This window comes from Drosophila biarmipes, chromosome 2R (genome assembly GCF_025231255.1).
Source record: "Drosophila biarmipes strain raj3 chromosome 2R, RU_DBia_V1.1, whole genome shotgun sequence".
In the NCBI taxonomy this organism is placed as follows: Eukaryota; Metazoa; Arthropoda; class Insecta; order Diptera; family Drosophilidae; genus Drosophila; species Drosophila biarmipes.
Window position 1 is genome coordinate 10,639,537 of NC_066615.1, and position 27,120 is coordinate 10,666,656.

Genomic DNA, 27,120 nt, shown 5'->3' on the forward strand with positions numbered 1-27,120 from the left:
ATAAAGGCACAAGCTTCACTAGCTGAATGCATACTTTTAAATGTCAAGAAATAGATGTAGATATTTTTATTAACTTTTAAAACACTTCAAACATTTTTGGAAGTGGGCAATAGACATCTACCTATTTACTTTAGTTGCAAAATAACAATAAAGAATATATCTAAGACCCCCTTTAATGAATGCATTTTCATTTTATAAAATGTTTATGGCATTCTTAACAAAAGATTGTAAGGATCGTACATGTACAATGTACACCGGCTATCTTTAGCTAAAAAATGGAAACATAGCCAGAAAATTTAGCTGTAATGCTTGCCGGCAATCGCATGCATCCCTGGCGCACGCACGGTCACTCTAAGCAGCTGACTGCGCGCGTCTCATTTGAATTTCCGATTGGCTTTCTTCGAGACCTGCAATTTATTGAAATTAGCTACACTTTTGTGACTTGCAGATGTTACAAACCTTTCTCCGGCTCCATGAAGCAACGAAGCACCTCTCCAAGCGGATATTCCAGCAGCAAAGCCACCACGGCCGCCACAACTTGGGTGAGCATAAACACGCTCAGCACATTGCACAACTGAAAAAAGTATAAAATTAGGTAAAACAGATAAAAACAATTAACAATCTCACCAAGTAGAAGCTGGATATGTACACCGGCTGTCTAAAATATCCAGCCACCATTCTCAGGATGACAATGTGCCACAGAAACGACTGAAATGAGATTCTTGCCAGGGGCCGAAAAACTGGAAGAGTGCAGAAGTCATAGGCCACTCCTGTCGGAGATTCGTGAGTCTCACTGAACATTGAATCAAATTCATTCTTTAACCCACCTCCAACCTTGCAGCACATGAGAAACACGAATCCCGCGCAAATCAGCAGCCACAAGTTCTTGTGCAGGCCCGCATATAAGGCCAACCAAAGGGATGGCTTTTCAAAGTCCTGGCGAATGAAGATGTAGCCGGAGAAAAGGACTCCCAATGTAGCCAGGACAAGCAGCCACGTTGCCAGTTCGTACTTGAGTAGGCCCCGGAGCATCACTTTCCTTGTACGCTGTTCGAGGTAAAGATGCCCGCAAAGAAACCCGGCCAAGTAGCCTCCCAAATTTGTGTAGAACGGCGGATACATTTGGTAGAATGTGTCGGAGTGCCGGAAGTACAAGTAGCGATAGGTCCTAGTGATTAAAACTTATCATTATTCAGGAAAAATTCAAAAATAATCAAAACCGACTCCGGACGAAGATGATAGATAGCATCCAACTCAAGAGTGTATGTCAATATTGCAGGCACTGCTAGGGCTAGCGTCAGAAGAGCTATATAGAACGCCTTTGTAAGCTTGGGGTGCCTAGAACACAAGAGTTATTCAGGTATTCACTGAATATACAGAGACTTACTTCTTGGTTATGACAATGACAATCAGGAAGAGCTCAAACAGCTGCATGTCGGCCCCCAAATACCAGGTCTGGTGGGAACACTACAGGAAAAGTGGGAAATCACAAAAACGATGGATGTTTTCATAGTCAAAAAGGCATCTGGGCTCCATTTTATACATATTAGAATTTGGATTTTGCAATACCAATTTAGTTTACCGTAAATTCTAATATAAACATACACTGTCTTCCAGCATGTGGTTGGTCACAAAGAACACGTTCTTCCACCAATTGGTGCGGCAGAAAACCCTCTCGGCCTCGGTAACATGCCGCCAGAAGGGTCCGTTTTGGATGCGCACCAGGAGAGTTCCATTAAACAGGATGAGGGCGAGAAGCGAAGGCAGGAGTCTGAAGTATCTGTTGAAAAACACACGGAAGTACACGGAAATGCAATCGATGGTGCCAGTCGTGGGTTGAATCATTTGGCGTTCGGTGAACTTCACGTAGAGCAGAAAGCCACTCATCACGAAAAATATCTGGATGAACAGGCTGCCGTTTTGGAAAATCGTGGTCTCGAACCTGTAGAGGAATTGCTCGTAGTACTCAGGGTTTTCTATCGGTACCGTCATGAAGACCATTAGCGTGTGGCCTAGGATAACCACAAATACCCCAATCACTCGAAATCCGTCGAAGAAGCTTACATCTCGCGCGAAATCCGAGTCATGTTGTTGAGTCAGTCGATAATAGTTTCGAAACACAGAAAAGGAGGTGAGTAGTTGCTGTCCTAGTGGCAGCCAAAATAAAAGTAAAAATGTATGTTCCAGATGTAAGGATACACTTACGACGGCCGTTCAGTGACTCCCGATAAAAGTTTTCAGTTTGCTGAGGGTTTTTCTTGCTTAGCCGATAGTCGTGGAATGAGGAACACAAAGTTATAAGCAGTATACCGATCATAAGACCGTAAAACGTGAGATCAAGTCCATCTGAGGAAATCCACTTTATAGGTTTTAAATTCTTTCCCTTTTATTATTGAACTTTTTCGTATCTAACATTTTTACTTTAACTCTACTTACCTAGCTCCAAGTGCTCATCGGCTGGCACACAATACTCGATAAGGCTGCGAACACTGAGGGAGAACTTCTCACCGAACTCAAGATTGAGGCAGCTTTTGACCAACTCCTCGTGGAGGAGGCGCTCTGCTGCATCCGACTTTCGCTGGTGAACCCTCGCGTAGTAAGAGCGGAGTTCCTTGTCCAGGATATCTTCTTCCCCGGTATCGTTCGCATCAGAAAAGCCATTTAAACTGTGCTGGCAAGTCTCCAGGCACACTCCCCTAAAGACGCGATCATGGCGAAATCGGTGCTTAGAGTCCAGCGAAACTCCTTCGATTTGGTGCCACAAAGCAGAGCTGGCATTGGGTAAAATCTCCACATATACCAGGCAGTATCTACCAGCGGGCTTATCCAGGCAGAGATCGTAGTCGTGCAGATAATGGAGGGGAGGCATCTGCCTGTAGAGTGTCACTGCACAGGCAGCTCTCGCTAAATGATCTCTTCGAAATGGAGTTCCAGCTACTTACAATCAAAGGAGCCGGATGAAAAGTTCCCTTGTACCAACGAGAGCATCGTTAGAGGAACACAAATTTCCAGCCACAGTTTCATATTCCGAGTGTCTGGCCTAGCACTTGAAGATCAACTATTGGAAATCTTTGCTCGATTTGCCATACTAATTCAGAGATAGCGTGCTAAGCCGTCATGCCTGGGTGCGCTCCCCTAAGGTATTTCTATAAATTACTTCGACTTGACAAAATCACAGCTTTTAAGTGGCAGTCATTTATTTTAACTCATTGAACTTAAACTTATTTCCTTGGAATCCTCAGATTGCTTAACCCAAGTGTCTACCAGTAAAGATCGGCATATCAATATGGGACTTTACGTAGAAGACGAAAGGATGGTTAACAACGAAGTGTTTGCGCCTAAAGCCCGCCACGGGCATCACCCGGAATCCTGGAGAGGGACAATGAAAGCGATAGAGCATTTTAGACAACTGGACTTTATTCAGGCTACATGCTTGGTTAGTACAAAAGTATAAAGAGTACATATAAGATCATTGATTGTGCGCAGTCTAAACTTATTACATTTGGTTTGTGATAACAGCTTGGAGCTTTAGGCCTCCTTTTGGTAATGCAAAATCTGAATATATGCTCGGCCAAGAAACGTTATGGATACGGAAGTCACCATTTAAGCTATTTATGGAGATGGGACACCCGAATCGCATGGTTGGTTAGTGGGAGCTACCCGGTATTAAAGTTTCTGTATGCTCCCGGCGAAAAGAGCTGTTGCGTCTTTATTCAGAATGTAAAAGTTAAATGGATGTTCGACGAAGAACCGAATCGGTACCTGTCGGGCCGAAGGCAGGGAACGGAACACCAGCGACATACCTGTAAATTGAGATGACAGTCGTATTGAGTTTAATTAACATGAGACCATTGGTGTATGCTGAATGGAACTGTATTATTTTTCCCGCAAAAAGAACTAGAGTTCTTATTAAATATGTATTAGTTAGTAGACTTCAAGGAGATGAGTCACCCAAGTCGTAGGTTTAGTTGGTTAGTTGGAGGTGCCGAGGTTTTTAAAGTTTCTGTATGCTCCCAGCGAAAAGAGCTGCTGCGTTCTTGTTCATAATGTAAAAGTTAAATGGATGATCGACGTAGAATCGTTTCGGTTCCGGCTGGGCCATAGGCATCGAACAGCGCATCATGACCATACCTGCAAATTGAGATGAACGTGGCATTCAGTTTGGAGCATGTTGAATGGAATGATGAATCAGAATTGGATGATTTTTCTCGCAAACAGAATTGTAGAATCCTTATCGATAATGTAATAGTTAAATGGATGCTCGACATGGAATCGGACGGGCTCCGGCTCGAAGGTGAGCATTGTAGCATAGCACATGACCATTCCTGAAAATTAACATCAATGTCAGCGCTTGCGTGATTAGAAATCTTGAGATAGTTCGAGGCAGATGGTCATGCGGGAATGGACAATTAATCTCTAAATTAATGTCAATTATGTTATGATATGATTTTCAGGCATGTTTTTTGTTTAAGTGATTATCATATTTTAATACATTTCAGATTACCCCAATGCTTCAGAAAAGTGCAGAAGTTTCCTTGTAAATTAAAAAAACTGCCTTTATTGATCTGACATAAAATAAGGTACCATCACAGCTCATCGTGCTCGCCGGAGACAGAGTCATTCTCCTCGAGCCGCACAACCGAGCCCCAAAACAGAGGCAGGTCATCCTGATGGATAAGGACATAGGTGAATGGATGATCGGCGAGGAACTCAATGGGTTCCTCAAGCGAGATAATGGCGCGTTTCTTACGCATCACAATGCCTGCGGATTGGAAAGAAGACAACACAGACACGGATGAACAAATGGAACATGCAGAGGATGATGGATGCCAAAAAGTACCAGTGGACTTGGAGCACTTACCCGTGGCAGCCGCAGCCTCGGTTCCCTCTTCGTTCACATCGATGAAGGCCTTGTGTATGATGGCCGACACCTTCAGGGGCTCGGGGCTCTGCAGCATCTTTCCGAACTCGGCCTGGTCGGTGAACATCTTAGACATGCCCAACTGGAGAAGGAAATACACATTACTTTTCAATAATTTATGTGTCTAAAGCAAAGCTCACCTGCTTGAAAACCGGGGTCAACTCCACCTGGAACTCGGCCTTGAACTTGGGCAACCTTACTACCACCTGAGTTTTGTGCAGTGACTGTGTAATCTGCGAGAGTGGTGTGATGCGCAGCTTATCTTCCAAAGCGGCCAGACCCGTCCTGCTGTTGGGCAGGACGATAAGCATGGAGAGATCCGAGTCCTTGTAGGGCAGCTCCAGGGCCGTGGCGTCCAACGCTGGCAGATCGGCATAGCGGAACCGCTCCTTTAGCCCCATCATTGGAACCTGGACGGAACGCTCGCCATCCAGGTAAAAGGTGTCCGGCCGGGTGGCATGCTTGGGAAACTGGTGCTGCCAGGTGCCCTTGAAGTGAATGGCGTTCACCAGGACCAGTCGCGAATTGGCGTCCAGGGCGCTGGACGGGATCAGGTCCTTAATCAGGTTGTTGGTGCGCTGCTCCACCCACCCGTTGATGGTGGCCGCCGCCTCGACGTTCTTGGCGAAGTTTACGTTCTGCGCCGCCGAGAGAAATTGCTTGGTCAACAACTCGTCGAACTCCTGGCGCAGCGGGTAACCGTCCATCACGAAGATTTTGTTGGCAATGCGCAGGATTTGGCTGTCCTGGTACGCGGCCAGCACCTCGTGGAAGGTCTGGGCAATTTCGGCAGCGTCGCTTGAGGCCAGGCCCAAGCCGTGGTCCAGCTGGGTGGCAGTCTCGCCCTCGGCGCCCAGCCTGGCCATCGCCGCACAGGTCTGGATGGAGAAGGGCGAGAAGACGATGTTCTCGCCGGGCTTCTGTGCCGCTAGCTTTCCGTATACGTTGATGGAGAAGAGGGCCAGCCGGCGGGCGTACTCCTGGCTAGCGGCGTTGGCCATGGTGACGTCAGCGGAGCGGACCAGCGGGCTGAGGGAGAGGGCTAGGCAGAGCAGGGGCAGCAACCAGCAAGCTGTAAGTATCCAAATCGAGCGTGGATGAGGTGTGCTTCGTTTCATAAATTTATGTAATTGCAGTGGACTTGGATGAGTCACCTCCACGAATGGTGTTCACTAAATCGCTCGGGTTTGCCGTTTCGCTGGGGATTCACCGGGCTACGCTTATCGGAAACGTTTATTTACGACCTGCACCCAATGCTGATTCTCTAGAAGCTTTCTCCAGCGGCTTTGGTTTCGTACTTTCAATTTCTGTTTACAGGTCCTCGACTGATGTGAAGTGACTTTTGAGCAACAACTGAATTTTCTCAGCGGGCTCCCATTGTTTTTATACCCGCATATCTAATCGCCCCCAAGAGGGATTTCTCTTTTGTTCGTACTGCCAAACAGGTTTTTCTCTTAGTACCCACCTAGCTTTCTCTGCCTTCTGTGTTCTCTGTTGTGCTTTCTCCCTTAATATCTACATACTGTGCCACTCTCTGTTTGACTTGTGTTCTGTGTTGTTTTGGGTGCACTTATCGGATAACTTACCATATGATCGCAGAGGACTTTCCATTTTGGACCCTCCTTATATTAAAAATATTGACAATGGGTCCGGATCGCTGCGTAACCTGTAGCTCGAAGCGTGCGTTATTGACTGCCGTGACTTAGGTTCCACACTGTTTAAGGCGCCCTTATCAGCAAAGCTCGGTTTGAGTTTGTTTTTGTCTTCGACAATAATAAAATCTTTTCAGAACTGATAACGTAAGAATGCTCAGATTCAAATTATTTTTCCGCTGAACATAACTATTAGCTGTTTAAATTCGGGGAAATTAAATTATATTAAGCTAACCATTATGCATTAAAGGCTTTATTCCTTATAAATTGATTGAGTGATTGGTAAATTAAAAAAAAAATGCACGGGAGAGGTGCTTAGATTCGTTCGGTCTGTAAGTTTCCCCAATATTTTACTCTAAAAAAATGTGTACTATTAATATATTAATATGTATATTTGTATTCAATCGATTTAATGTTCACTTTACATTTATTAGGATACTTTTTCGTTTATTACAGAAAATGACTTCGGCTTATATGTATATGTAAAAAGTGTTTTTTATTGTATCTTCGACAATAATTATTTATCTCTACTTGCATTCGTTTTTAGAAGTACATGTATTACATTTCTTCGACTTTTGTAAACTATTAGTGTTAAAGTTTCCGATAAAGAGGACTCCATGGGACTCGTCGAAGATCGCATAGAAGAAAGGTCTATTGGCATGAAACACCTTTGGTGGACGCTCAGAGACAGGCAGGCTTCTCAAAGAAATCACCGCAGCTGAGAGAATTACATTATTAATAATATAAACTTACAAAATATAAAAAAATATTAATGAATATTTGGTACTACGTAAACTGGTTTCGTGCAAATTGGTCTTTCAAATGTTATTTTGTATTGATTAGTCATAAGGGATACAAAACTAAAATGATATCCTCGATTTCGCAGTCTCACCTGTTGCCGCTGCAGCTTCTGTGCCCTCTTCGTTCACCTCTATGAAGGCCTTGTGTATGATCTTGGACACAGATAGAGGCGCCTGGGACTTCAACATGGAGCCAAGCTCGGCCTGATCGCCGAATATACGGCTCATGTTCATCTGTGAACAGTCAGGTTGCAAATATATACTCGAAAGAAACGTGATAGCTAACCATCTTAAAAGCCTCTGATAGTTCCTGCTGAAACTCAGCCCTAAAGCTAGGAATCCTCACATCAACTTTTTCAAGGTTCATGGAGGACGTCAAAGCCTTTAGAGAAGTGTCTTTAAGTTGGCTGTTCAGCCTCGTAAGACTCGATTTCTCATCCGGAAGTATAAGAACCATGGCTAGGTTACAAGCACTGTAGTTCATTTTCAGGGCAGTGGCTTCCAGCTTGGGGAGCGTGGCAAAGGAGAAGCTATCAGACCCGCGCATCATCCTTACTTTGACAGGTTTTCCAGGCTCCGAAAAGAAATCCTCCTCTTTAGTATCGCTTTCATTGAATTTAATGGACCAATTTCCCTTGAAGTGAATAGCATTGATAAGAAGCAGCCGAGAGTCTTGGGTTAGGACTCCAGGGCCTATAACGTCCTTAATCAGGTGGTTGGTCTGCGACTCCAGCCATTTGTTAATGATACTGGCAGCTTGTTCGCTGCCAAAGTTAATCTCCATTGGCTTGGAATGAAACTGCCTCTCTAGAATGTTTTCAAACTGCCCGCCAAGTTCAAGACCCTTCATCACGTAGAGACCGTTGGCCATTTTAAGGACCTGGCACTGTTGGTAGTACTTAAGAACTGTTCCAAAGTGCTCAGCTATTTCTTGCAGATTTCCACCGCCGAATCGAAGGCCCTCGTCCAATTCCTTGGCTGTGACCGAACCCTCGGTCGCTCCCATCCGCAACATGCCTGCCGAAGTCCTTACGGACAGCGGGGAGAAGATGATATTCTGGCTAGGATTGGTCCGGCACAACGGGTCAAGCAGACCATAGGCGAATTGTTCCAGACCCAGAGCGAACTCCTCATCTTTCATGGCAAAGAAATAAAATTCTGCTTTACGATAGAAAATCAGGGGCTACTCTTTTTTTCGAAAGCAAACATAAGAGAGTAGATAGTGGAAATAATGTGATTAGAGGTGGTTATTCAAATATTAATTTAAGTAACCAGATAGCCTATCAACCTGCCAAATTGCCGGCGGGCTGGTCAGCTGGCTCTCCCAGGCAAGAGCATCTACCACCTGCCACTCCAGACTCTCTTGGAATTTATCTAATCGTGGCACAACAGTTCGCTCAGTTCTGAGTCACTGCGATTCCGGGCGTCAGTCAGTTCCGCGCCTTCTGACAGGGACCACGCACATTCTCCAATTGCCTCCGATTCTCCCCGTTCGACACTTTCTTCCGGTGTAAGTTATCTGCTTATCATAGGGTCAGAGGCGCTTCTCACCTGTATCAGTGAGCCAAGCAGCTTATCACTGGTATTTCTAGCTCTTTATAGTCTAGGTTATGGTAGGCCAAACGTATGGTGTTTCAAAGAAAATCTATTTATTATCGGTAAAAATACGAGTTCTATGATGTGCTTAATGGATCAGATTCTTGGTAGTCTAGGCTATGGTAGACCCAAAATATGGTGTTTCACAGAACAGTGTATATTTTGTGTTTTACTAACCCAACCAGCTTATTAAAGACAAAACGATTTATGTGTAGTGTGTAGCAATCAAACTCTTGTTATACTAAGTTATGGTAGACCAAAAAACTTGTGTTTCTTAGAACACTCAATTACTTTTTGGGTTTTACCAATCCAACTACCTTATCTGTGACAACACGAGTTCTATGTAGTGCTTAATAGATCTGATTCCCAGTAGTCTAGGCTATGAAAATCCAAATGTTTTGTGCTTCATAGAAAAAGGAATGCATCACCGACTCTATTTCCCTGTGGTTTCTGCATTCTGGTGATAAGAAAGTATAATAAACATCAACAACTTTATCAGTTGGCGTGGCCTTTTTATCATTTAATTAGCTTTCATGGCGTTTGCTAGAAAGCGTTTTATAATGACGAAAGCAAGTACTGTCACCCCTTCGTTTATAATTTACCTACTGCACCTGTATAGGGTAGAATTGTCAATACAGTTTTTGGAATTTTCTTTTTTTAGTAGTTCGATTTAACTATGTCATTCTGGGTATGAACAAAAATTACAACTGTAGCTTTTGAAGGAAAGAGTCCAGAGTCTTTACATTGAATATTAAATATACATCAACACTTTTCCTATTTGTAGAACAAAATGAGCGATCCCCAGGAGAGCAGAAATCTTTTTTCCCGAAACCTGGTAGATACGATCACCAAGGCTGCCCTGGAGCAGAGCAATGAGCCTTACGTGAATACAGTTTTCTCGCCCGCTTCCGTCCAAAGCTGCCTGACCCTGGCTTTCATGGGAGCTTCCGGATCGACGGCAGAGGAGCTGAGGAAAGGACTGCAACTGGGACCAGGAGATCGCCATCACATAGCCCGCACCTTTGGGGAGTTCTGGCGGACGAACTGCAACTACGGCGACAGAGGACCCGTGCTGAAGTCCGTGAATCGGTTGTACGTGAACGACACCCTAGAAGTGCAGCCGGAATTCAACGAGATTGCCGTGGACTTCTTCCAGTCGAAGGCGGAGGCGGCTAAGTTCGCTGACTCGGAGGGTGCGACCCAGCAGATCAACGCCTGGGTGGAACAGGAGACGGAGCACAAGATCAGCAACCTGCTGCAGTCGGACGCCGTGGACAGCGAAACCAGCGCCGTGCTCATCAACGCCCTGTACTTCAAGGGAAAATGGCAGAAACCCTTCATGCCGGAGACCACATCGATTGACGCCTTCCACGTGGATCGGGACCTCCGGGTGGAGGTGAACATGATGTACCAGGAGGACAAGTTCAAGTTCGCCGACCTGCCACAGCTGAAGGCTCGGGCCGTGCAGCTGCCCTATGAATACTCGAACATCCACATGCTTATCCTGCTGCCCAACGAAGTCTCCGGCCTGCAGGAGCTGGAGCTGCAGCTCAAGGACGTGGATCTGGCTGATATCGATGCGGCTATGACCCTGCAGGATGTGGAGATTTTCCTGCCCAGGATGGACATTGAGTACGACGTGGACCTCAAGCAGATCCTAAATCAGGTGAGAATAGGTGGTAAGGTGTTCAGCGATACAAGCTGCGAATTCTTCAGATGGGTATTATCTTTTTTAAGTCATTAGAATATAAATAAGTAATAATTTATTTGTTTTTTCTTACCTAATAATACCTGTTTGTAATTAAATTGGCTTATCCACAGCTGGGTATTGCGGAAGTCTTTACCGACAGTGCCAAACTGGACGGACTTTTCACCTCTCGTACTGGCCAGAAGATCTCGGCGGCGAAGCACCGTGGCTACATCAACGTAAACGAGGCGGGATCAGAGGCAGCAGCCGTCACTTGTAAGTGGAATCAGCTACTCCCAACGACCCCCTGTGATCTTTCAACCCACTTGCAGTCATGAAGATCGTACCCATGATGCTGAACATGAACATGAAGCGTTTCAAAGTGGATCACCCGTTTGTGTTCTACATTCGCAGCCCGCAGGCCGTGTTTTTTGCCGGCCGATTCTCGAACCCCAAGTCTGGACCAGAAGAGGAGGGCTCTACGAGGGCAGGTTCCCAAGCCAGCATGTACAATGTCCAAGAACAGCAGTGAGACCAAATAAAACTCAGACGGGAAATCCCACTAGTAGTCACTGAATTTCAATCTAAGAGAGTTGTGTGCGCGGTTCTCAGCCATCAGGTACATATAAGTAGGTCCGGTGCATATATAAGCTCGTCTTGGCGCTTTTCGCTCAGTTTACAGAGATACCTATCTCGGGGACCAGTTCGTCGGAGGCGGTCAAATGTATTACTTGTGTAAGTGGCGATCGCTAGGGGCGATCTTGGCAAGGGGATCCCGCCCCGATCTGATCGACTACAAATTATAATTTTCAATTTTAATTAAAGTACTAGTCATATTGATTAGCAAGTTGCCAATTATACATCAATATGGTGTTGATTTCTAATAATATAAAAGTTAACCTCGTGTAAAGTGAGACTTATAAAAGGAGAACTTATAATTGTTTTTTCTACATTAGTCCTAATTCTGTGGGCCACCTCTGTGGCCTGCCAGGCCTCCGAGGAGATCTACCAGCTGCTGGCCAAGAGCCACGCCAACCAGAACCTCATCGTCTCGCCCGTCTCCATAGAGGCCATCCTGAGCATGGTCTACATGGGTGCTGGGGGTTCCACGGCCCGGGAGCTACAGAGTGCGCTGCGACTGCCATCCGAGGACAAACAGGCGGTGGCCACCAAGTACGGGTCCCTGCTGAACCAACTCCAGGGGCAGGAGCAGCAGAACGGGCCCACGCTGAAGCTGGCCAACCGCATCTACGTCAACGATCAGTTCAGCCTGCAACCGGATTACAACCAGGCTGTGCGGGATCCCTTCAAGGCCGAGGCGGAGTCCATCAGCCTGGTCAATGGCCACGCGGCCGCCGAGGCCATCAACCAGTGGGTGCTCAGCCAGACCAGCGGCCAGATCAAGGACATGATCGATCCCGGTAGCATGACGCCCGACGTCAAGGCCCTGCTGGTGAACGCCATCTATTTCAAGGGTCAGTGGGAGTCCAAGTTTGATCCAGATAAAACGAGATCCTCCACCTTTCAAGTGAGCGCCGACAAGAATGTGACCGTCCCCATGATGGTGCAGATGGGGACTTTCAGGGCAAACTACTTCCGCGACCTGGACGCCCATGTAATCGATCTGCCGTACCAGAACTCCAACCTGTACATGACCATCTTTCTGCCCCGCGAAGTCGGAGGCCTGGGTGCTCTGGAGGAGAAGATCGCTGGATTCGCCCGGCCGCTGGAGGCCAGGGAGGTGTATGTGAAGCTGCCCAAGTTCAAAATCGAGTTTCGTGACGAACTTAAAGAGACCTTAGAGAAGGTAAGCAGCGGTTTCTAAAAAAATATCTGGTTTCGCCACTCTAAATTCCATTGCAGCTGGGCATCCGAGAGCTTTTCACCGACAGTTCAGACCTAAGCGGCTTGTTCGGCGATAAGTCAGGCGGAAAAGTCAGCCAGGTCTCGCACAAGGCGTTCCTGGAGGTGAACGAGGAGGGGGCAGAGGCCGCGGCTGCCACATGTGAGTAGAGATTCGGTTATCTCCCGCAGTGTGTAGTATGTACTTACTTTACTCTGATCCCCAGCTGTGGCCGTCACGAATCGAGCGGGCTTCTCCATGTCCTTCGTGGCCGATCACCCCTTTGCCTTTGTCATCCGCGATGCGAGCACCATCTTCTTCCAGGGACGCCTGGTTAGCCCTTAAATAGATGGAATTAATTAAATGTCTGAACTGTATTATAAGATAAAAACGTGAATTTAAACATAGGTTAAAAGTACTTCAAAAATTGATTTCACATCTACCGGATGAGTGACTAACAAACGCTAAATCTTGGAATATAGTATAATAACTAATCAATCATGCGGCAGCTCAGCAGAGTAATTCAGAGCTTTATATACAACAGTTGTCAGATGGGAGATTCATCCTCCTTTGATGTATTTCAATTTGTAAGCATGATCAACCACATAATTAGCTGCGAGTGACCTTATTTGTCCTTTTTTGACTACTCCCATCGTTGTGGAATATTAGAAAAATGTTGTAAACGGTTATAAAAAAATGGAAATACCCCGGAAATATACACAGGGTTTGCATGATACAAAGTATTCTGATCATTCTGATATTTTCTTCGCATTCTAATAATATTAGATGTCCGTCCAAAAGCTTTATTGGATGCATATTTTCTTCAAAAACACTTTGAACATTTTTTATTTTAGATCGAAGTGTAGGAAAGTTTTATGAGCAATTTCAACAACAAATCCCTACTTCGATATCCATCCCTAAAAACCAGTTTGCTTTTCAAAACCCTCTTTTAAGTGCTGGCGGATCTAACTCTGAAGTCTAGGTAGATGTCTGATGTTTCTTAAACTTTTTTGTTTTTAAATTTTTATGTGACTTAAAAATGTTATCGAAAATTTTGTAGACAGAACTTTTGTTTTGTTCCCCGATTTTTATTAAACTCACACCAATCAAAAAGGAAATAATCGTTTCGTTGCCTTTTTGAGTTAAATACTACGCTTAAGTCATGATTGTGTCAGGGTAAACAAATATTTTTCTTGATTTACAGATACTTATGGAAAGTCCCAACAGTATTTTTAATGGACTTTGTTATTGCAGAATATTTATTGTTCAGGAAAACCCGACTATTCATGTATTTCCAGTCACGACACGTGCAAGTGGTCCACATAGAAACACCCGTTTCAATTAATTAAAATAGTAATTAAAATTAAACATACTTCGAGTAGTTTGACAAAAACTAAAGAGCCGAAAGGTGGAAGAAGAAGTATTACAAAAATTCGATTTTAGTTTTCCAACTAGAGTTTTGGACTATTTTGGGACACATTTATCTTGGGCGGCATCTTTTGAAGTGTTGTTCCGGAAATATTTTCTTTGATTCTACCACTCTAGCTAGTGTAAATGTACACAAAAAGTAGCCTTGTACAGCGTGATAAACTCAGTTCTCTGTGAAACGCTCTAGGCGTCACACCGTCAGTAGGCTGCATCACGTAAGTAAAAGTGTAACTAACTGCTCTGCGGTCACTTATGCATGTTGTTATAGTTGATTTCTGGTTTAACAAGTCACTATTATTATTTAATATTAAATAATTTCCCTTTCAATGTGATTTCGGAAGGGAATCATTACAATTTGTAAATAAAATGACATCACTTTTTGCCACCCACTGCTTCCATATTGAAGAGTATGAGAAAAGAGCATAGTAAAGAGAGCCGTTGTCGAACTACTCGCTCTTAGATTTGTTTCCAAATTAAATGAAGTTTAGTCGCAAAATGGAAAAATGTAAACAACTTTGATAGTAGGTAATAATAATAATTTAAAGATTTTTCTATATTTATTACTACAATTTAAAATATTTACTCGAAATTTTTTCCTTTTTGCTTATAAGGCACCAACTCAACGCTATAAGACAAACACTACTGTTCACTATAGTGTAAAAGTAAGAACTGATAAACTCAACTATATAAACTGTGTAATCATGAAAACCAATCTAACAAAATTTATCAACAGGCAAACAATTTGTAATTTCTTGGTATGACACTACTTATATACCGATTCCAAAGGTTAGGGTATCATGTGCTTTACCTTCAAGTATCTCCAAGAACAGTCGCTTCATCTTTGCTAAGTTTTCAATAGTTATTAGAATGGTTTAATTCTAAAATAGTCAAAAACCAGTTGTGAGAAGACTGTGTTACAGCAGAACAATGAAAAAACCAGCAAGAGCTTAGACAAATATCAAACCGCAGAACAAACACAAATGGGGATAGTTTAGTTCTCTACATAATGGCAGGTAGGAAAGATTATTCCAAAAGTCTTTAGCTTCTTAGGAACTCATCCTTGAACTCATCCTGGTATACTCTGTCGATTTTTCCGCATCCACATCCTGCAGTCAAGGCTTGATCCTGGCCATGGCAAACACGGTTAACTACTCGGAAAGTGCTGCTGGAGGGACCCAGTTTGCCTCCAGGCTTTACGGCCAGTTGGCCAGGTCAGAGCCAGGAAGGAATATCGTCCTCTCGCCCTCGTCCATCAGAACGGGCTTGGCTCTGGCCTATCTGGGCGCCGAGGGCAGTACCGCAGACGAGTTGAAGCAGGGATTGGGCCTGGAGGGAGGTGACAAGACCGAGGTGGCCCAGAAATTCGCCCAGCTGTTGGCGAAAGGACATGGCGGCCAGGATGGGCCGAAATTGAAGTATGCCAATCGGATTTACGTGGCTCAGAGGTTCCAGCTGTCCCAGACCTATCAGGATTTGGTCAGTAAGTACTTCGCAGCAGCTGCCGAGAATGTGAACTTCGGCCAAAGTGCCGATACTGCCAGGCGCATTAACTCCTGGGTGGAGGAGCAGACCCATCAGGAAATCAAGAACCTCATTGCCGCGGACTGCCTCGATGGAGATACGGCCGCCATCCTGGTAAATGCCATCTACTTCAAGGCCGACTGGGAGAGCAGTTTCCCCGACTATGCCACCTTTGCCCGCGACTTTGTCAATCACGGAGGTCAGAAGGTCAGCGTGGACACCATGTCCCAAGAGGATTACTTCAGGTTCGCCGAGCTGCCCCAGCTGAAGGCTAAGGCCCTGGAATTGCCGTACATAGGCACGGATATCGTCTTTCTGATCATTCTGCCCCAGGAGGAGCAGGGCCTGGCCTTCGTCGAGAAGAAACTTAAGGGGCTGGACCTCAATGAAATAAGCTGCCAGCTGAGCAGGCAGAAGGTACAGGTGCAGCTGCCCAAGTTCAAGTTCGAGTTCGATGTCCCCCTGCAGCCGGTTCTCGAGGAGGTGAGACTAGCCTTAGAAACATGTTTCCCATATTACTTAAAACAGCAGGGAGTCTTTATAAGAGATGAAGCTTTATAGTATTAGGAGTTAGTAGAGTTAGTAGATGTAATAAAGATTAGGCTTGAATATATTTTTTATCCCAGGAAAAATTACTAGTTTCGAATCGATAAGAGGATGATTACTAATCTCTTCTACCCCCTCAGCTGGGCATAAAGGAACTATTCGCTCCTGAGGCGGATCTCAGCAGCCTGCTCCGTGAATGGGGTCCACTCAGGATCTCGGAGGTGAAGCACAAGGCCATCATCGAGGTGAACGAGAGGGGGACCACTGCCAGTGGAGCCACCTGTAAGATTGCTAATGAAAATAGATAAGATAAGAATGACAGTTAATAACCTACCAACAGATGTAAAGGCCCAGGCGGACTCTCTCCTAATGGGAGAGAAAGTGTTCGAGTTCACCGCAGATCATCCCTTCTTCTTCGCCATCAAGGACGCACAGAGCACCCACTTCCTGGGCCACGTGAGCCAGCTCTGAGCTCCAACCACAAGTTTTTCCCCCCCCTTAAAACTGAAACTCAATATGTAGCTCTGTCCAATAAATGCCAATCTTCGATGTCAAGTGCAGGCACACAAGTACCGACAGGTATTTCATCCTAGTTGGTTGATTAGTTTAGGGTTGCATAATGCTGTTGGCCAGGCTGTTGGCTGCCTTGCCGTAATTAGAGCCATCCGAGTTGCAGTTGACATTGATAGTTTATTAAGAGGACTTGGCCCCGTGGATGCTGGCCGAGTGCCAGGCAGTTTGGCAGTCCTGTATCAGTGGGTAATAAATCAAAGCTGGTATGGCTATCAATCCACGACACAGCGGCGGACAAAAAGAGCCAGGAGCGAAGAACTGGCAATTTGAATGCCAGTGGTAAGTGGCCAAAGTCCAAAAACACTCTGGAGGAACTGCGGACCCACGGACACGCACATGGCCAAAAGTCAACAACTGTGTTGGCAATTTGCTGCAATCATCCAACAACACATCCTCTGGCGAACAGGAGTCCTTCGTCCTTCCATTCCCCAGGAGCCGATGTTTATGAGTGCAGCTAAATTGTTGTTCTCCGTGTGCGCTTGCTTTTTTCCTGCTCTCCTTTTGGCGAGGATTTTCCAGGCCCTTGACCGATGACGGCTCGCATATTCTTACCCTATATGTACCCCAAATACACTTAGAAAAAACACATGAACTTGATATTTTTAGAGTCAGGTATCCTTTTCACCACTCAAAAATGTAAACTTGAAAAACAAATGGTATCCCTATCTATAAAAATTATCAGGTTGATATTTTCATTGTCAAGACTTTTAAATATTCTAAGATGTCTTTAATTTTATTGTATTTTGCATTTGCAGTTAAATAGGAAGAAAATCAAGAGGTAATTCTGTGGCTAAAACTATTTCATATTACTAGACAGAACTGATATTAAAATTCCCAGATACAATCATATCTTACCTATACTTTTTCTCAGTGTACCGCCACATGACCGCCCCTTGTGGCGGGTATTTGCATATTTCTAAACAGGTGTAAATTTAATTTGACAAATTTTTGCGGCTGCCCGAGCCTGTCCTTGTGATATCCTGTGATATGGCCGCCCCGGGCAGCAGTTTTAATAACGTTTTGTGACATTTACATACCGGTGAGGCCTGGTCATGATGCCGGCCCATTATTCAGCTTTATTGTCGGCAAAATGATGCAGTTGGCTGGCATGTGAAACAATTAGTGCGGGATTTACGCACGTGTAAAACATTTTAATTAAATCCGTGCCGACGTGCCGCCTGGCTTTCCACTTCAGCCCGACAGGTCCCATGGGAATTTTGTTACACTTTCGAAGGTTGGCCTGTCTCCAGCACTAATTGGTGGCCAGGGCGTTGCCGAGATGCCGAAACTTCGGCTGCGTTGTCACGGGCGACGCTCAAGTTTCCGTCAGCAGATGGAAATTGAAATGACAACACAACCCGGAGCTGAAAAAGCATCAACCGCATTGGGAGAAGCAAAGGAAATGCAACTCGCGCTGTTGAAAATAGGAAAATTCGTGACAGGAGCCGTGCTGGAGGTTGAGCTGCGGGCAGGTGGTTGGGTTGAGAGTGGGAGGTGGATCCACACGCTTCGCTGGGCACTCGCTTGCCAAGGCCAGCTTTTCTCCAACTCCACCTTACCGCCCACCTTTACCTGGGCCTCTTCCCATTCCTGTTGCTGACAGCTCTTTGCATCATTTGGCAAATTGACAGGGAATGTTTGATCTGCTCGCCACCTATCAAAGCGAGCCAATTTACCTCGCTTTATTACTACAATTTATTTATCGGGGAGGACTTTAATAAAGTTTTATGTACTTCAATACGGACAAATACAACCATTTAAGGCAGAATCACTTGAATTGATATCGGAACGTGGAGCACTGCTTAACGTTGAAGGTAGTGATAGAGTGTGTTATGTATTTAAGAACCCCATAATGCTTTGCGATGTGTTCTATAATCAGATAAATCGCATGCAATAAGTTTCCAATCGTCAGTGCAGATATTTTTAATTGTGTTGCACAATTCAAAAAGTTAAGTAACCGGATTAAAGCTATAAATAGAGAAATGTACAACACCAACGTGCAGACTTATATCAAAGAATTTAACACTTTAGCTAGTTAAATAAAAATAAATTTAAAGTGCACACGCAGAAGAGCGTTTATGAAATCCTACACAACATTGTACAACAATTTGTAAATTGTTTTGCAGCCTTGACAGTTTGTGAGCCCTTAGTTCCTGTGAACTGTGTTGATTCCGAAATCCCTGATGAAATCCATTCTCTGCCCCTTCCTTTGTGGGTGCCTCTGCCCACCACACGTCGGGGTCTCCACCCAGGTGCCTGGGTCCAGGCGGTTATTCCGCATCCGCAGTGTGCAGCAGACAATCGCAGAGGCAAATTGTAATTGTAACTCACTTTTAAGTGCGTCTGACAACTTTGGTAATTAAGGAATTATGTCATGCGCACGTTTGGCATTCAAAAAAGCTTTCACCGTAACCGGCTTGCAGTGGGTGGCAGAGCACTCTTTGATTGCATCGGTTGCCTAGGGTTTCCTGTGTCACATTCTCTGTTCTGTGTGTATATTGCATATTTGCAATTGGCATTTAATTTCGAAAGTTGCTAAGTTGCATATTGTGTTTATGCACGCTGCACTCTCCCATTGAAAAGGACTCCCATTGTGTGCTGGTGCCCAGGAAGCCAGAGGTGCCGGCAGACCAGCGACCCCCAAAGCAGCCAAGGAGGTGGAAAAGTTTACACTTTCCCAGGTCGGGGTGCCACAAAAATGATTATAAAATCCCTGCTCGCTCCAATGGACACTGGACACAATTCAGCAGCTCCGCCACAAAGGCAGAAGGTCAGAGGTGGGGTGTGGGTTGCTGGATGCTGGGGGAAACAACTAGTTAACGCTGCTCACAAAGACAGCAGCTGCCAGCTGCCAAAGTGCGTATCTGGACGAGGCAGGTTAATGAAATACCCGGAATGTCCCAGAGGACGGTCCCCAAACACGCACGCCCCTTTTATTTGCCATCCAAAGTGCAAAAGTTGGTTAACACTTTGGATTTAATACATGCTATTGAATATTAACGAGCCGAAACGCCTCAAGAATGGTGGGTAAACTCGGCTTGGCCGACAATTATCGAGCATACGCCCTGTTGGCCGCCGCCGGTGCTCGTTTGCCCCTTGGCAGCCACTGTAGTATAGTCCTCTGTGGATAATTAACATTTGTATGTCAATATTGGCAGAGGCAGCCTCGGGCATCTAAATGAAAATCTCTGCCTGACATGAAACGCTCGTTGGCACTCATCAGATTTAATTCCCATTTGAGGTGCGTGTCCAAACAATTGGTCTTTTAGTGACTTCTCTTCCGGAGGAAGGAGGGTCTAAGTGCGATGGCTATTTTCCAAAGAGACTAACCAAAGGTTCTCCCCAAGACATATGACCAATAATTAGATGCCAATTCCAAATAACACAAAGCATTCTTGGGGGACGTCTGTCCAAAATTGAACTGTCAGAGGAATTATTACCAACTGACCGCAGTTGACAATGCCGCAGGGGCATTGGGCTTACAACCTCTCCGGCAGGTTCGAGGGGCAATGGCAGACTCCAAAAGCTCGGGTTCAGGCCCTGGCTAAAGCCAGCCAGGACCTCGGCTTGGTCCTGCCGGCGCCTGCGTCCTGAATCCTCGGAAGGTTTGTTTTGGTCGCAACCACAACCTGCAACACGTTGTGTTTTGAATGCTTTGGCGGCAAACACTCGTGGGCCGTTCGGCGCTATAAAAGCCACTTCCCTTGCTGTTGGCCAAACAGTTCCCAGCTCGATAGCAACGCACGCGCTCCTAACCGGAAACGGAAATCGCAGCCAGTTTAAGCGGCGGATCATAACTTTGAATGAGGTGTCTGGAGCGACGGTTATTCCTGTGTAGTTACCCGCTTCGGTCGGTCGGTGTTTCCGAGTGTCTGTGCGAGTGACTCCCCGAGAACATAAATCACAAATTTAATCAATCTCACGTGCCGACTTGCAGTTACCAAACGGAGTGATTAAGTGTACGCCAGGTAAGCCTGTCCAGCTGGACCCTGAGCCAGCACCAGTGACCCACTAAAGTCCGGCATTCCACGGACTCCTGCACTTTATGGCCACATTAAGGCGTAAACAGGGCCAGAAAAACAAAGCACGTATTGAGTGCAAGTGCAGGAGTAAGGACTTTAAAGTGCCTGCCAACGGGGAAAAGTTACGATTATGGCGGAAATTCAAATTTTTTGCATACCGTCCCGCCGAAAAACAAACCACCACCCTAGGTGGCTTCTTCGATATCCAATTTTAACGCCAGCATTCGCTGGCATAATAAAAATTTATCGTAAGCGCATTAAATTTGTAGCTGCCGCAAGTTTCGCTCCGACCTCCAACTCCCCCTCCTTTTTTTAGGTGTAGAGACAAAGAGTCCTCGCAGCAGTTAACATGTCTAAGTAAGCTCTAAGTTGCCTTCAATCTGCCTTTTGTGTGTCCCCGGCGATGGAGGATGAGCTGTGCCATGTTGTGCATTTTTATTACGATTACACAGCTCGCACATGCCAGAAAGCTCTGGTGCGAGGGGGCTGCATGTATCCCCTAGGAACCCATAGGAAATCCCCCTCCTCCTCTGGCTTGGGTCCACCATAAATTTCAAATTTGTCAAATAAATAGAAGGTGGATACAGCTCCCTATGGCAAGTACTCAATCCGTTTTGCACTGGTTTTGGGGGTCCATAATCGGATTTTACCATGTTTTTTCATCCCATCAGAAAACTGCTTCATGTGGATTTTACCTTTATTCGGTACCATTTCGATACTTTGGTTATTTATGGAGTCCATTGCTAGAAAGGGGATTTTAGGCCACAGCATTCCAGGGCGTGGGTTGGGCCATGGCAAAAGTACTCATGTGACCACATTTTCTAAAAAATATAAAGAATACAGGGCTTAAAAAAAATATACATAATTTCCATAAATTCACCAATTATTAAAAAAAGTATAAGTAATAGGAGAGATACTTAGTGCAATCTTCAAAATTAATCAAACAAAACAAAATTGTGTTTTTATAAAGGAGTAAGAATGTTTTGCTACCAGTGCACTATAATATTTTTCTGTTTTTACCTACATATATCCCAAACAATAGAGATATTTTTATGCTTTTAAAACGCACCAAAAACTTTCAACAGCTCTTCTTGGAATGGTCGATGGGCAAAGCGGCACTTAAATTTCATATTTCCCACAAAATACATTTAATTTTTATGAAATTCATTCGCTGTATTCCACTTTCGTAAAGTTTCCTTCAAAATACATTTGCTTTTATAAAACTTATTCGCTGCATTCAATTTTTCTGAATATGTAAACATTTCATAATAATTTTAAATTAGGGAATTTTGGTAGTGAGTAGTGGTTTCATTTAAGTTATCAGAAAGGGATAACATTATGATTATTATAATAACCTTCTTTTTTTAAAACAGATGCGCCAGCTAAGTATTCTAGTAATGACATTCCACGCGCCTAAAGCACACTTTAACTTGGGTTCTATTTCCCTCCCATACATCTCAGTTTCCTGAAACTCATTCGGTTAATTGTACATTTCCGATTGTTTTTCTAAGAAATTCATCATTTTTTCCCGAGATGAAAGGTCAACAAGAAGTCGGCAAAAAAGGTTTATATATTTCTTATATTGCGGGAATATGAGAGTTCTTGGTAATCGAAAGCAGCAACTGTTTGCCCAGCCCGCCCCCAAGACTGCATAATTAATTTCGCGTTAAAGCCGAGTCGGGTTTGACTTCTTAAAGCTGTTGTTAGGGGGAAGAGTTCCTCGAGCTCCCCTAGACGTGGGGTGGGGCCCTAACACTCACCTGTCGCCTTCATCCCCTAATGTATGTATACAGTCGCATGTAAATGCTTATGTTCCATATGTTTATGCTAGATTAAACGTTTTTGCTGTCAAACTGCGAATGGGGGATAAAACACACGCGCCCACAGAGCTACGCAGAGGCCCCGTAGGTATGCCAGCTTTTTTTATTGTATCTTAAGCAGAGCCAGCTGCCTAGCTCCTCGGGGACCCAGGACCCAGGGCTCAGGACTCAGCGCTCAGGATTCTGGACTCGGGCGCACACTATATCATAATGGAGTCTAGACCGGATGCCTGAAGTGCGATGGCATTTACCATAGTTTGCATTTCTCCACCGCCTCCTCCTGGCCCGATCGAGTTGATATTAAAGTCAGGCTCTTGCAGTGTGTGGTTCATTAATCCCTCCGCATTCGCAGCCGTTTGTCATGGACAAAGGAGCCCGAGAGGCTGCTTGTCTGCGAAGGCTATTAATTATATGTGACTCATTTAATTGATAAACTGAATGCCTGTGGGCACAGCATTGTTCCCACTTAAGGCCCAGTACATTTATCGTGGATGTTGCAGCTGACACTTTCAAGAACCAGCCATTTGCTGTGGCTGTGCTGTGCTCACTTTCTTGGGCACTTTCGCATCGCTCATACGCACTGTGGTACGCACAGGTTTATCCCTGGGAACGCCGACAGCTGGCGTGAATTGCAATCCGTATGCAAAGCGCAAATTGAAAATGCACACGTGAAACGGGTGTACGGGTGGGCACCCAAAGTGGCGAAATGGCAATCTGGCAAACTGGCAAGCACGCAAAACTGAATGCCTGGAAAATTGTTTTGTGTTTGGCCCGCTTTTTGTATTAAAATTAAAAGCACATAAAAGGTTCAAAGCTTCCACTTGGCCTGACAACGGCCCCCTTCTCGGAGGAGGACTCAACCGACCTATGTGCGAGTTCGTGTTTCCGCCTTAATGCCTCCATTTCCACTTACTTTAATAGTTTCTGCTCTTTTTTCCGGCCAGCTCTTCGGGGCCTCTTGGCCGCCAATGGCTTCATTGAAATTTTAGCACACACACGGCCTGGCCTGGCATACATGCTTGTGGGTGAACAGCCTCTCGAAGCTGCGGTCTCATTTGATTAAAGTGCTGGACCATGTTTGTTGTCTTCCCCACCACGATTATCATCGCTCGATGGGGACGTGTGTGTTTGGGTTTGTGCTGATTTTATGGTCCGACGGATTTCCCTTTATTTTTTGTATTTCGGCCTCTTCCCAACCGCTTGGAGTGCCCTTTTGGCCCGGCCTTATTGAAATTTTATTGTACAAAATTGTCTCAACAAGCCCGGCCATGGGACACGTTTGAAGGCACTTAATGACCATTAAATGCTTGCCAAGCAAACGACGAGGCATTCCGGGAATGCGAGTCCCGCCCAAGCAAACAGAAATCGCATTATATTAAAAGCAATTTTAACTTTTGAGACAAATGCCCACTTGGCTTACTGCCGCCAGGCAACCTGGCCGTGGAAAAGATGGAGCATTTCTGGTGGCACGTTCCTCAAACTGGATTCTATAAAGGATGCCTAAGCGCGCCGTATTTATAAATTTATGCATCGCAATTTGCAGTAAATGCACGGCGATTTCAAGATACCGTCGGTGGAAAATGTTTCCCCTGCAACAGGAAATTAATCTAGGGCACATTTGGCAGCAGGAAGGCGGCCAGTGGGGAGCTGCTATGGGCGCCGAGCGCTGCAACCTAATTAAGGTGCACAATTCAGTCACATTAACAATGCATCCACGGTGGAATTGTTTATAATTTGATAACACGCCTCAGTGAGCAGGGGAATTCTGGGAAGTTTGCACTCGATCAAGTGGAAAATCAAAACTAAAGACAAGGCCGCAAGCAAACCGAAGACAAGTGCACTGGGCTGGCCAGCCGAAGGTAGCAAGTCCTAACCGAAAAACATGGCCCCGATTCCATTTCAAAGTGTCAAATGCACTGAAGACGGCACAGCCATGGATCGCTGTCACCGCTTAGCCAGGATGAGGAAAAAGTGCCTGGGTTGGGCTTGTCATGAGCGGGGGCGAAAGGGTTGGAGACCCACTGGATTTATGTGGGGAAAAAATGAAACGCCATCAGCATATGCCTCAGTGAATCACTCGCAATATACCGGGGAGTGTGTATGTACATGGACAGCATCCCATCCACGCGCCGGGGCTATTGACAATCTCGACTAAACTTCCGCCGACCGGCTGCCCCTTTTTGTTGCCATTTAGCCCCTGCCACTCGCCTCGGCCGCCTCGCATTTTCCATTCCGCATACCAGGCCTCTGAGGCAGAGCAATCAATAAGTTCGAATATCCGTCAGTCGCCGCCATCCCTCACTTTGGCTCGAGTGGGTTTTCTAAAAGTTTAGCTGCCGCTTTTTTGCCAGCTCGGCTTTGCCAGCGATGATAATATCAAATTGAGTTCGTTCCCCATCGCCTGGCTGCTGAATATTTAAGGCGCGAAAGTGGCTAAGTGTTATTCAAAAATGCCCGCCAATCTGCAGCCGTCAGGTTTGAACGTATCTGGCCAGCTTTTATGGGCTGATAGAGCAATTAATTTCAAATCGCCGTGGGGCAATCAAAAAACGGCCATAAAAAAGAAATCAGATCTTAGGCTGATGGGCAATTTGGCGGGGTCGAGAGATAAAATTAGGCAACAATGTGGTCGGGAGAGATAGAGATTGAGGCGCACAATCAGGCGCATCATCAATGCCGATAAAGATTACGTGTATTATTATGTTAATCGAGATTATGATGACAGTCATCAGCGCCTCATCAGGCGGACTGGGCGAAATGGGCTTCGTTTCGGGTCGGGTTCCTTTCTTACAGTTCCTCCAGCTCCTCCTGCTCCTTGGGATCTCTGCTTAAAGTCGCCCGCGACTGAAACTTCCAGCGAGACGCTGGCACAGACACACAAATCTCTTTATAATCGTCCTGGCCCTGTCGTCTTTGACAAGGGCAATGTTGGCCTAGGAGGGGGCGTGTCCAGGAAGCCGGGTCGGCTCGTTTTGATGGTGGTTGGTGGCTGAAGGGGATGGAAGGGGATGGCATGGGCTGGCTGAATGGCTAGAGGGCTTCTGGGCCTACACTTATAAATTTTTATTTGCTGGCATTTCGCAATTTATTTTATATCTTTTCCAGGGGGCCGTGGCAACTCGGGGAAACGCGTTTTTTGCCAGTTCGCAAGTCCCTCCGTCTGTCTGTCGGTCCGTCAATTTGCCGGCTTTCGCAACCACCGTAGGCCTTTTGCTCGCTGCCAGGTCCTTACACTTTAAGAAACTTTGAGGCATTGCAGGAATCTGGTCAAAGGAAGCCGTACATACAAGAGGCCTAATCAAATTATGCCCACTTCGTTGTCCGCCGACGTTCTACCGGCTTGGATGACGCGAAACAAAGTAGGTTATGCCGGAGATGTGCTCATTAGGCCAGATGTGAGAATGTGCTGATCTGATTGTCAGCTTTTTGGGGAGATGTCCTGTCCGCCAGTCACCATTAGTGTTGTGTCATTGTGGCGGGGCCAACGGGGCGTATGCGTAATATGTGTCTTTGAAATTTCAACAGTTCGCCGGAGTGGCTCGTTTATTGGCTGGTGAAAGTTTTCTTTGGACGTTCCGGGATTCCTGGCGTGCTGTTCATCTCCGGGGAGCGACCTACCCTGCCCTTGGAATGCCGGGAATGCTGTTTGTGATTTTTCTTTCCGCTTTCTCTTTAACATTTTTCACCGTGTTTGCTCGTGTTTCCCCCATTCGCCGCCAACTCCCCGCGCCTTTTTCGAAAGTCACTCACGCGTAAAGCGCGTTGCGTGCTTTATGAATCTGCCTTTGCACTGGCATTGCTTCTCTATTACGTTCTAGACAACTTGAACTTGTTCTCCATCTTCGTCTCCATCTCGGCCTTCCCCGGAAACGGAAGAGGGTAGGGGTACTCCTGCCCGTTTCCGGTTGATTTTCAGCTGCGTCCTTTGTGCCTGCGCTGCGTCCCATTTCCTGCCACCAACGTCCCACGGCGGCATTCGTGTTTATTAAGTCTAATTCAATTTTGTGTGAATTTTATTTGTTGCATACATTAAGGCGGATGACGTTGAAAAATCCCCCCAGTAGCGGGCTTCTTCTGGCAACTGAGGTGCTCTGTTGTAATTACACACTTAGCAATTTGGAGAGCTCCGCCATGAAGTTTTTAATTAAAACTTTGATAAATAAGCTCAATTTATATCTAGCCAGATATTTAGCATTTAACAAAAGCGACTTCCCCTCTTTTCTTTTCCATTTTTTCTGCTGGCTCCCTTTTGCGTGGGAGCAGACTTTGTGTTGGGGTGCATTTCTTTGAGAGTGCAGATTTCCCATTTTAATTGAAATTTACCAAGGATGTCTAGCTCTTTGAAAATGCGGAGACGTGCATGGTTGGACACAAAGCGGCCAGGATGCGGAGTAAATTAAATTGGCAAAATCGTAAATAAATATGCCAGCCATGGACGGGCAACAGAATTGGTTCAAGTTTGCAGTGCTCTACTTTATTCTCCAACATTTTTCCCCTCTGATTATGCCAGTTCACTACTCCGAAGAGCGAATCTGTTCATATTTGCCAGCAATTGCATTCTATTTTTATACGACTCTCCGGCATAAATGTATGGAAATTTATGGCTGTGATGGCATTGCCACATTTGTTTCAATTATTCACAGTTCGAGTAAAACAGCCAGCAACATGCATATAAATTCAGTTCAAATGCCAAGTGCTCGGCACAATGTGC

The 27,120-nt window shown here is 45.4% G+C and overlaps 6 protein-coding genes and 1 long non-coding RNA gene across 16 annotated transcripts in view; 4 read left to right on the forward strand and 3 right to left on the reverse strand.

Moving 5' to 3' along the window:
• Positions 1-51: 51 nt before the first annotated feature.
• On the reverse strand, positions 52-3,053 carry LOC108030250 (nose resistant to fluoxetine protein 6). The gene is made up of 10 exons (XM_044091856.2): positions 2,943-3,053; positions 2,437-2,886; positions 2,206-2,346; positions 1,606-2,147; positions 1,388-1,467; positions 1,225-1,338; positions 828-1,168; positions 628-770; positions 460-574; positions 52-407 (listed from the first exon to the last, which is right to left on the reverse strand). Exons 1-10 carry the CDS (start codon positions 3,022-3,024, stop codon positions 352-354), a joined length of 2,064 nt encoding a protein of 687 aa, XP_043947791.1. The 5' UTR covers positions 3,025-3,053; the 3' UTR covers positions 52-351.
• Positions 661-3,366, forward strand: LOC127011065 (uncharacterized). Its single transcript, XR_007764112.1, has 5 exons — positions 661-783; positions 842-1,056; positions 1,618-2,131; positions 2,188-3,140; positions 3,243-3,366. It is a non-coding gene; the product is annotated as an uncharacterized LOC127011065 (long non-coding RNA).
• LOC108030249 (antichymotrypsin-2) lies at positions 3,173-6,611 on the reverse strand. 9 transcript variants are annotated; one of them, XR_007764111.1, is made up of 4 exons: positions 5,062-6,266; positions 4,862-5,003; positions 4,132-4,325; positions 3,173-3,369 (listed from the first exon to the last, which is right to left on the reverse strand). XR_007764111.1 is itself a non-coding variant. In XM_017103062.3 (4 exons), exons 1-4 carry the CDS (start codon positions 6,530-6,532, stop codon positions 4,587-4,589), a joined length of 1,275 nt encoding a protein of 424 aa, XP_016958551.1. In that variant the 5' UTR covers positions 6,533-6,611; the 3' UTR covers positions 4,531-4,586. The 9 variants fall into 9 exon arrangements, 7 of the variants coding, with proteins under 7 accessions (XP_016958556.1, XP_050744112.1, XP_016958552.1 ...); XR_006367638.2 differs by lacking the exon at positions 3,173-3,369 and adding an exon at positions 3,660-3,803; XM_017103062.3 differs by lacking the exons at positions 3,173-3,369; positions 4,132-4,325 and adding exons at positions 4,531-4,762; positions 6,508-6,611 and having other exon boundaries at positions 5,062-5,993.
• A 432-nt stretch (positions 6,612-7,043) lies between these two features.
• Positions 7,044-8,547, reverse strand: LOC108029951 (serine protease inhibitor 42Dd). 2 transcript variants are annotated; one of them, XM_050888156.1, is made up of 3 exons: positions 7,930-8,547; positions 7,466-7,607; positions 7,044-7,291 (listed from the first exon to the last, which is right to left on the reverse strand). In XM_050888156.1, exons 1-3 carry the CDS (start codon positions 8,512-8,514, stop codon positions 7,101-7,103), a joined length of 918 nt encoding a protein of 305 aa, XP_050744113.1. In that variant the 5' UTR covers positions 8,515-8,547; the 3' UTR covers positions 7,044-7,100. The 2 variants fall into 2 exon arrangements, with proteins under 2 accessions (XP_050744113.1, XP_016957942.1); XM_017102453.3 differs by having other exon boundaries at positions 7,660-8,547.
• A 1,206-nt stretch (positions 8,548-9,753) lies between these two features.
• LOC108029882 (uncharacterized) lies at positions 9,754-13,242 on the forward strand. Its single transcript, XM_044092089.2, has 7 exons — positions 9,754-10,635; positions 10,791-10,932; positions 10,989-11,186; positions 11,308-11,391; positions 11,613-12,463; positions 12,520-12,661; positions 12,726-13,242. The coding sequence occupies exons 1-7, from the start codon at positions 9,760-9,762 to the stop codon at positions 12,842-12,844; spliced, it is 2,412 nt and encodes an 803-aa protein (XP_043948024.2). The 5' UTR covers positions 9,754-9,759; the 3' UTR covers positions 12,845-13,242.
• An 866-nt stretch (positions 13,243-14,108) lies between these two features.
• On the forward strand, positions 14,109-16,566 carry LOC108029893 (serine protease inhibitor 42Dd). The gene is made up of 4 exons (XM_017102382.3): positions 14,109-14,142; positions 15,040-15,931; positions 16,135-16,276; positions 16,335-16,566. The coding sequence occupies exons 2-4, from the start codon at positions 15,059-15,061 to the stop codon at positions 16,463-16,465; spliced, it is 1,146 nt and encodes a 381-aa protein (XP_016957871.1). The 5' UTR covers positions 14,109-14,142; positions 15,040-15,058; the 3' UTR covers positions 16,466-16,566.
• Positions 16,567-20,308: 3,742 nt separating this feature from the next.
• LOC108030362 (GTP-binding protein Di-Ras2) overlaps positions 20,309-27,120 on the forward strand; it is a 30,749-nt gene continuing 23,937 nt past the window's right edge. Inside the window, exon 1 of the mRNA XM_017103231.2 lies at positions 20,309-20,535. The gene's annotated coding sequence lies outside the window, so the exon portion shown is untranslated. The remainder of the gene's footprint in view (positions 20,536-27,120) is intronic.

Coding starts and splice junctions, on each gene's coding strand:
- LOC108030250 (XM_044091856.2), bottom strand. CDS start 3,024: ATGAAACTGTGGCTGGAAATTTGTGTTCCTCTAACGATGCTCTCGTTG. Junction 1,169..1,224: donor ATCTATCATCTTCGTCCGGA/GTCGGTTTTGAT, acceptor TTTAATCACTAG/GACCTATCGCTACTTGTACT. Junction 771..827: donor CATGTGCTGCAAGGTTGGAG/GTGGGTTAAAGA, acceptor AATCTCCGACAG/GAGTGGCCTATGACTTCTGC.
- LOC108029893 (XM_017102382.3), top strand. CDS start 15,059: ATGGCAAACACGGTTAACTACTCGGAAAGTGCTGCTGGAGGGACCCAG. Junction 15,932..16,134: donor TGCAGCCGGTTCTCGAGGAG/GTGAGACTAGCC, acceptor CTACCCCCTCAG/CTGGGCATAAAGGAACTATT. Junction 16,277..16,334: donor CACTGCCAGTGGAGCCACCT/GTAAGATTGCTA, acceptor ACCTACCAACAG/ATGTAAAGGCCCAGGCGGAC.
- LOC108029951 (XM_017102453.3), bottom strand. CDS start 8,514: ATGAAAGATGAGGAGTTCGCTCTGGGTCTGGAACAATTCGCCTATGGT. Junction 7,608..7,659: donor TATCAGAGGCTTTTAAGATG/GTTAGCTATCAC, acceptor GACTGTTCACAG/ATGAACATGAGCCGTATATT. Junction 7,292..7,465: donor AGAAGCTGCAGCGGCAACAG/GTGAGACTGCGA, acceptor TAATTCTCTCAG/CTGCGGTGATTTCTTTGAGA.
- LOC108030249 (XM_017103061.3), bottom strand. CDS start 6,039: ATGAAACGAAGCACACCTCATCCACGCTCGATTTGGATACTTACAGCT. Junction 5,004..5,061: donor TGACCCCGGTTTTCAAGCAG/GTGAGCTTTGCT, acceptor TTCCTTCTCCAG/TTGGGCATGTCTAAGATGTT. Junction 4,763..4,861: donor CGAGGCTGCGGCTGCCACGG/GTAAGTGCTCCA, acceptor TCCAATCCGCAG/GCATTGTGATGCGTAAGAAA.
- LOC108029882 (XM_044092089.2), top strand. CDS start 9,760: ATGAGCGATCCCCAGGAGAGCAGAAATCTTTTTTCCCGAAACCTGGTA. Junction 10,636..10,790: donor TCAAGCAGATCCTAAATCAG/GTGAGAATAGGT, acceptor GCTTATCCACAG/CTGGGTATTGCGGAAGTCTT. Junction 12,662..12,725: donor AGAGGCCGCGGCTGCCACAT/GTGAGTAGAGAT, acceptor TCTGATCCCCAG/CTGTGGCCGTCACGAATCGA.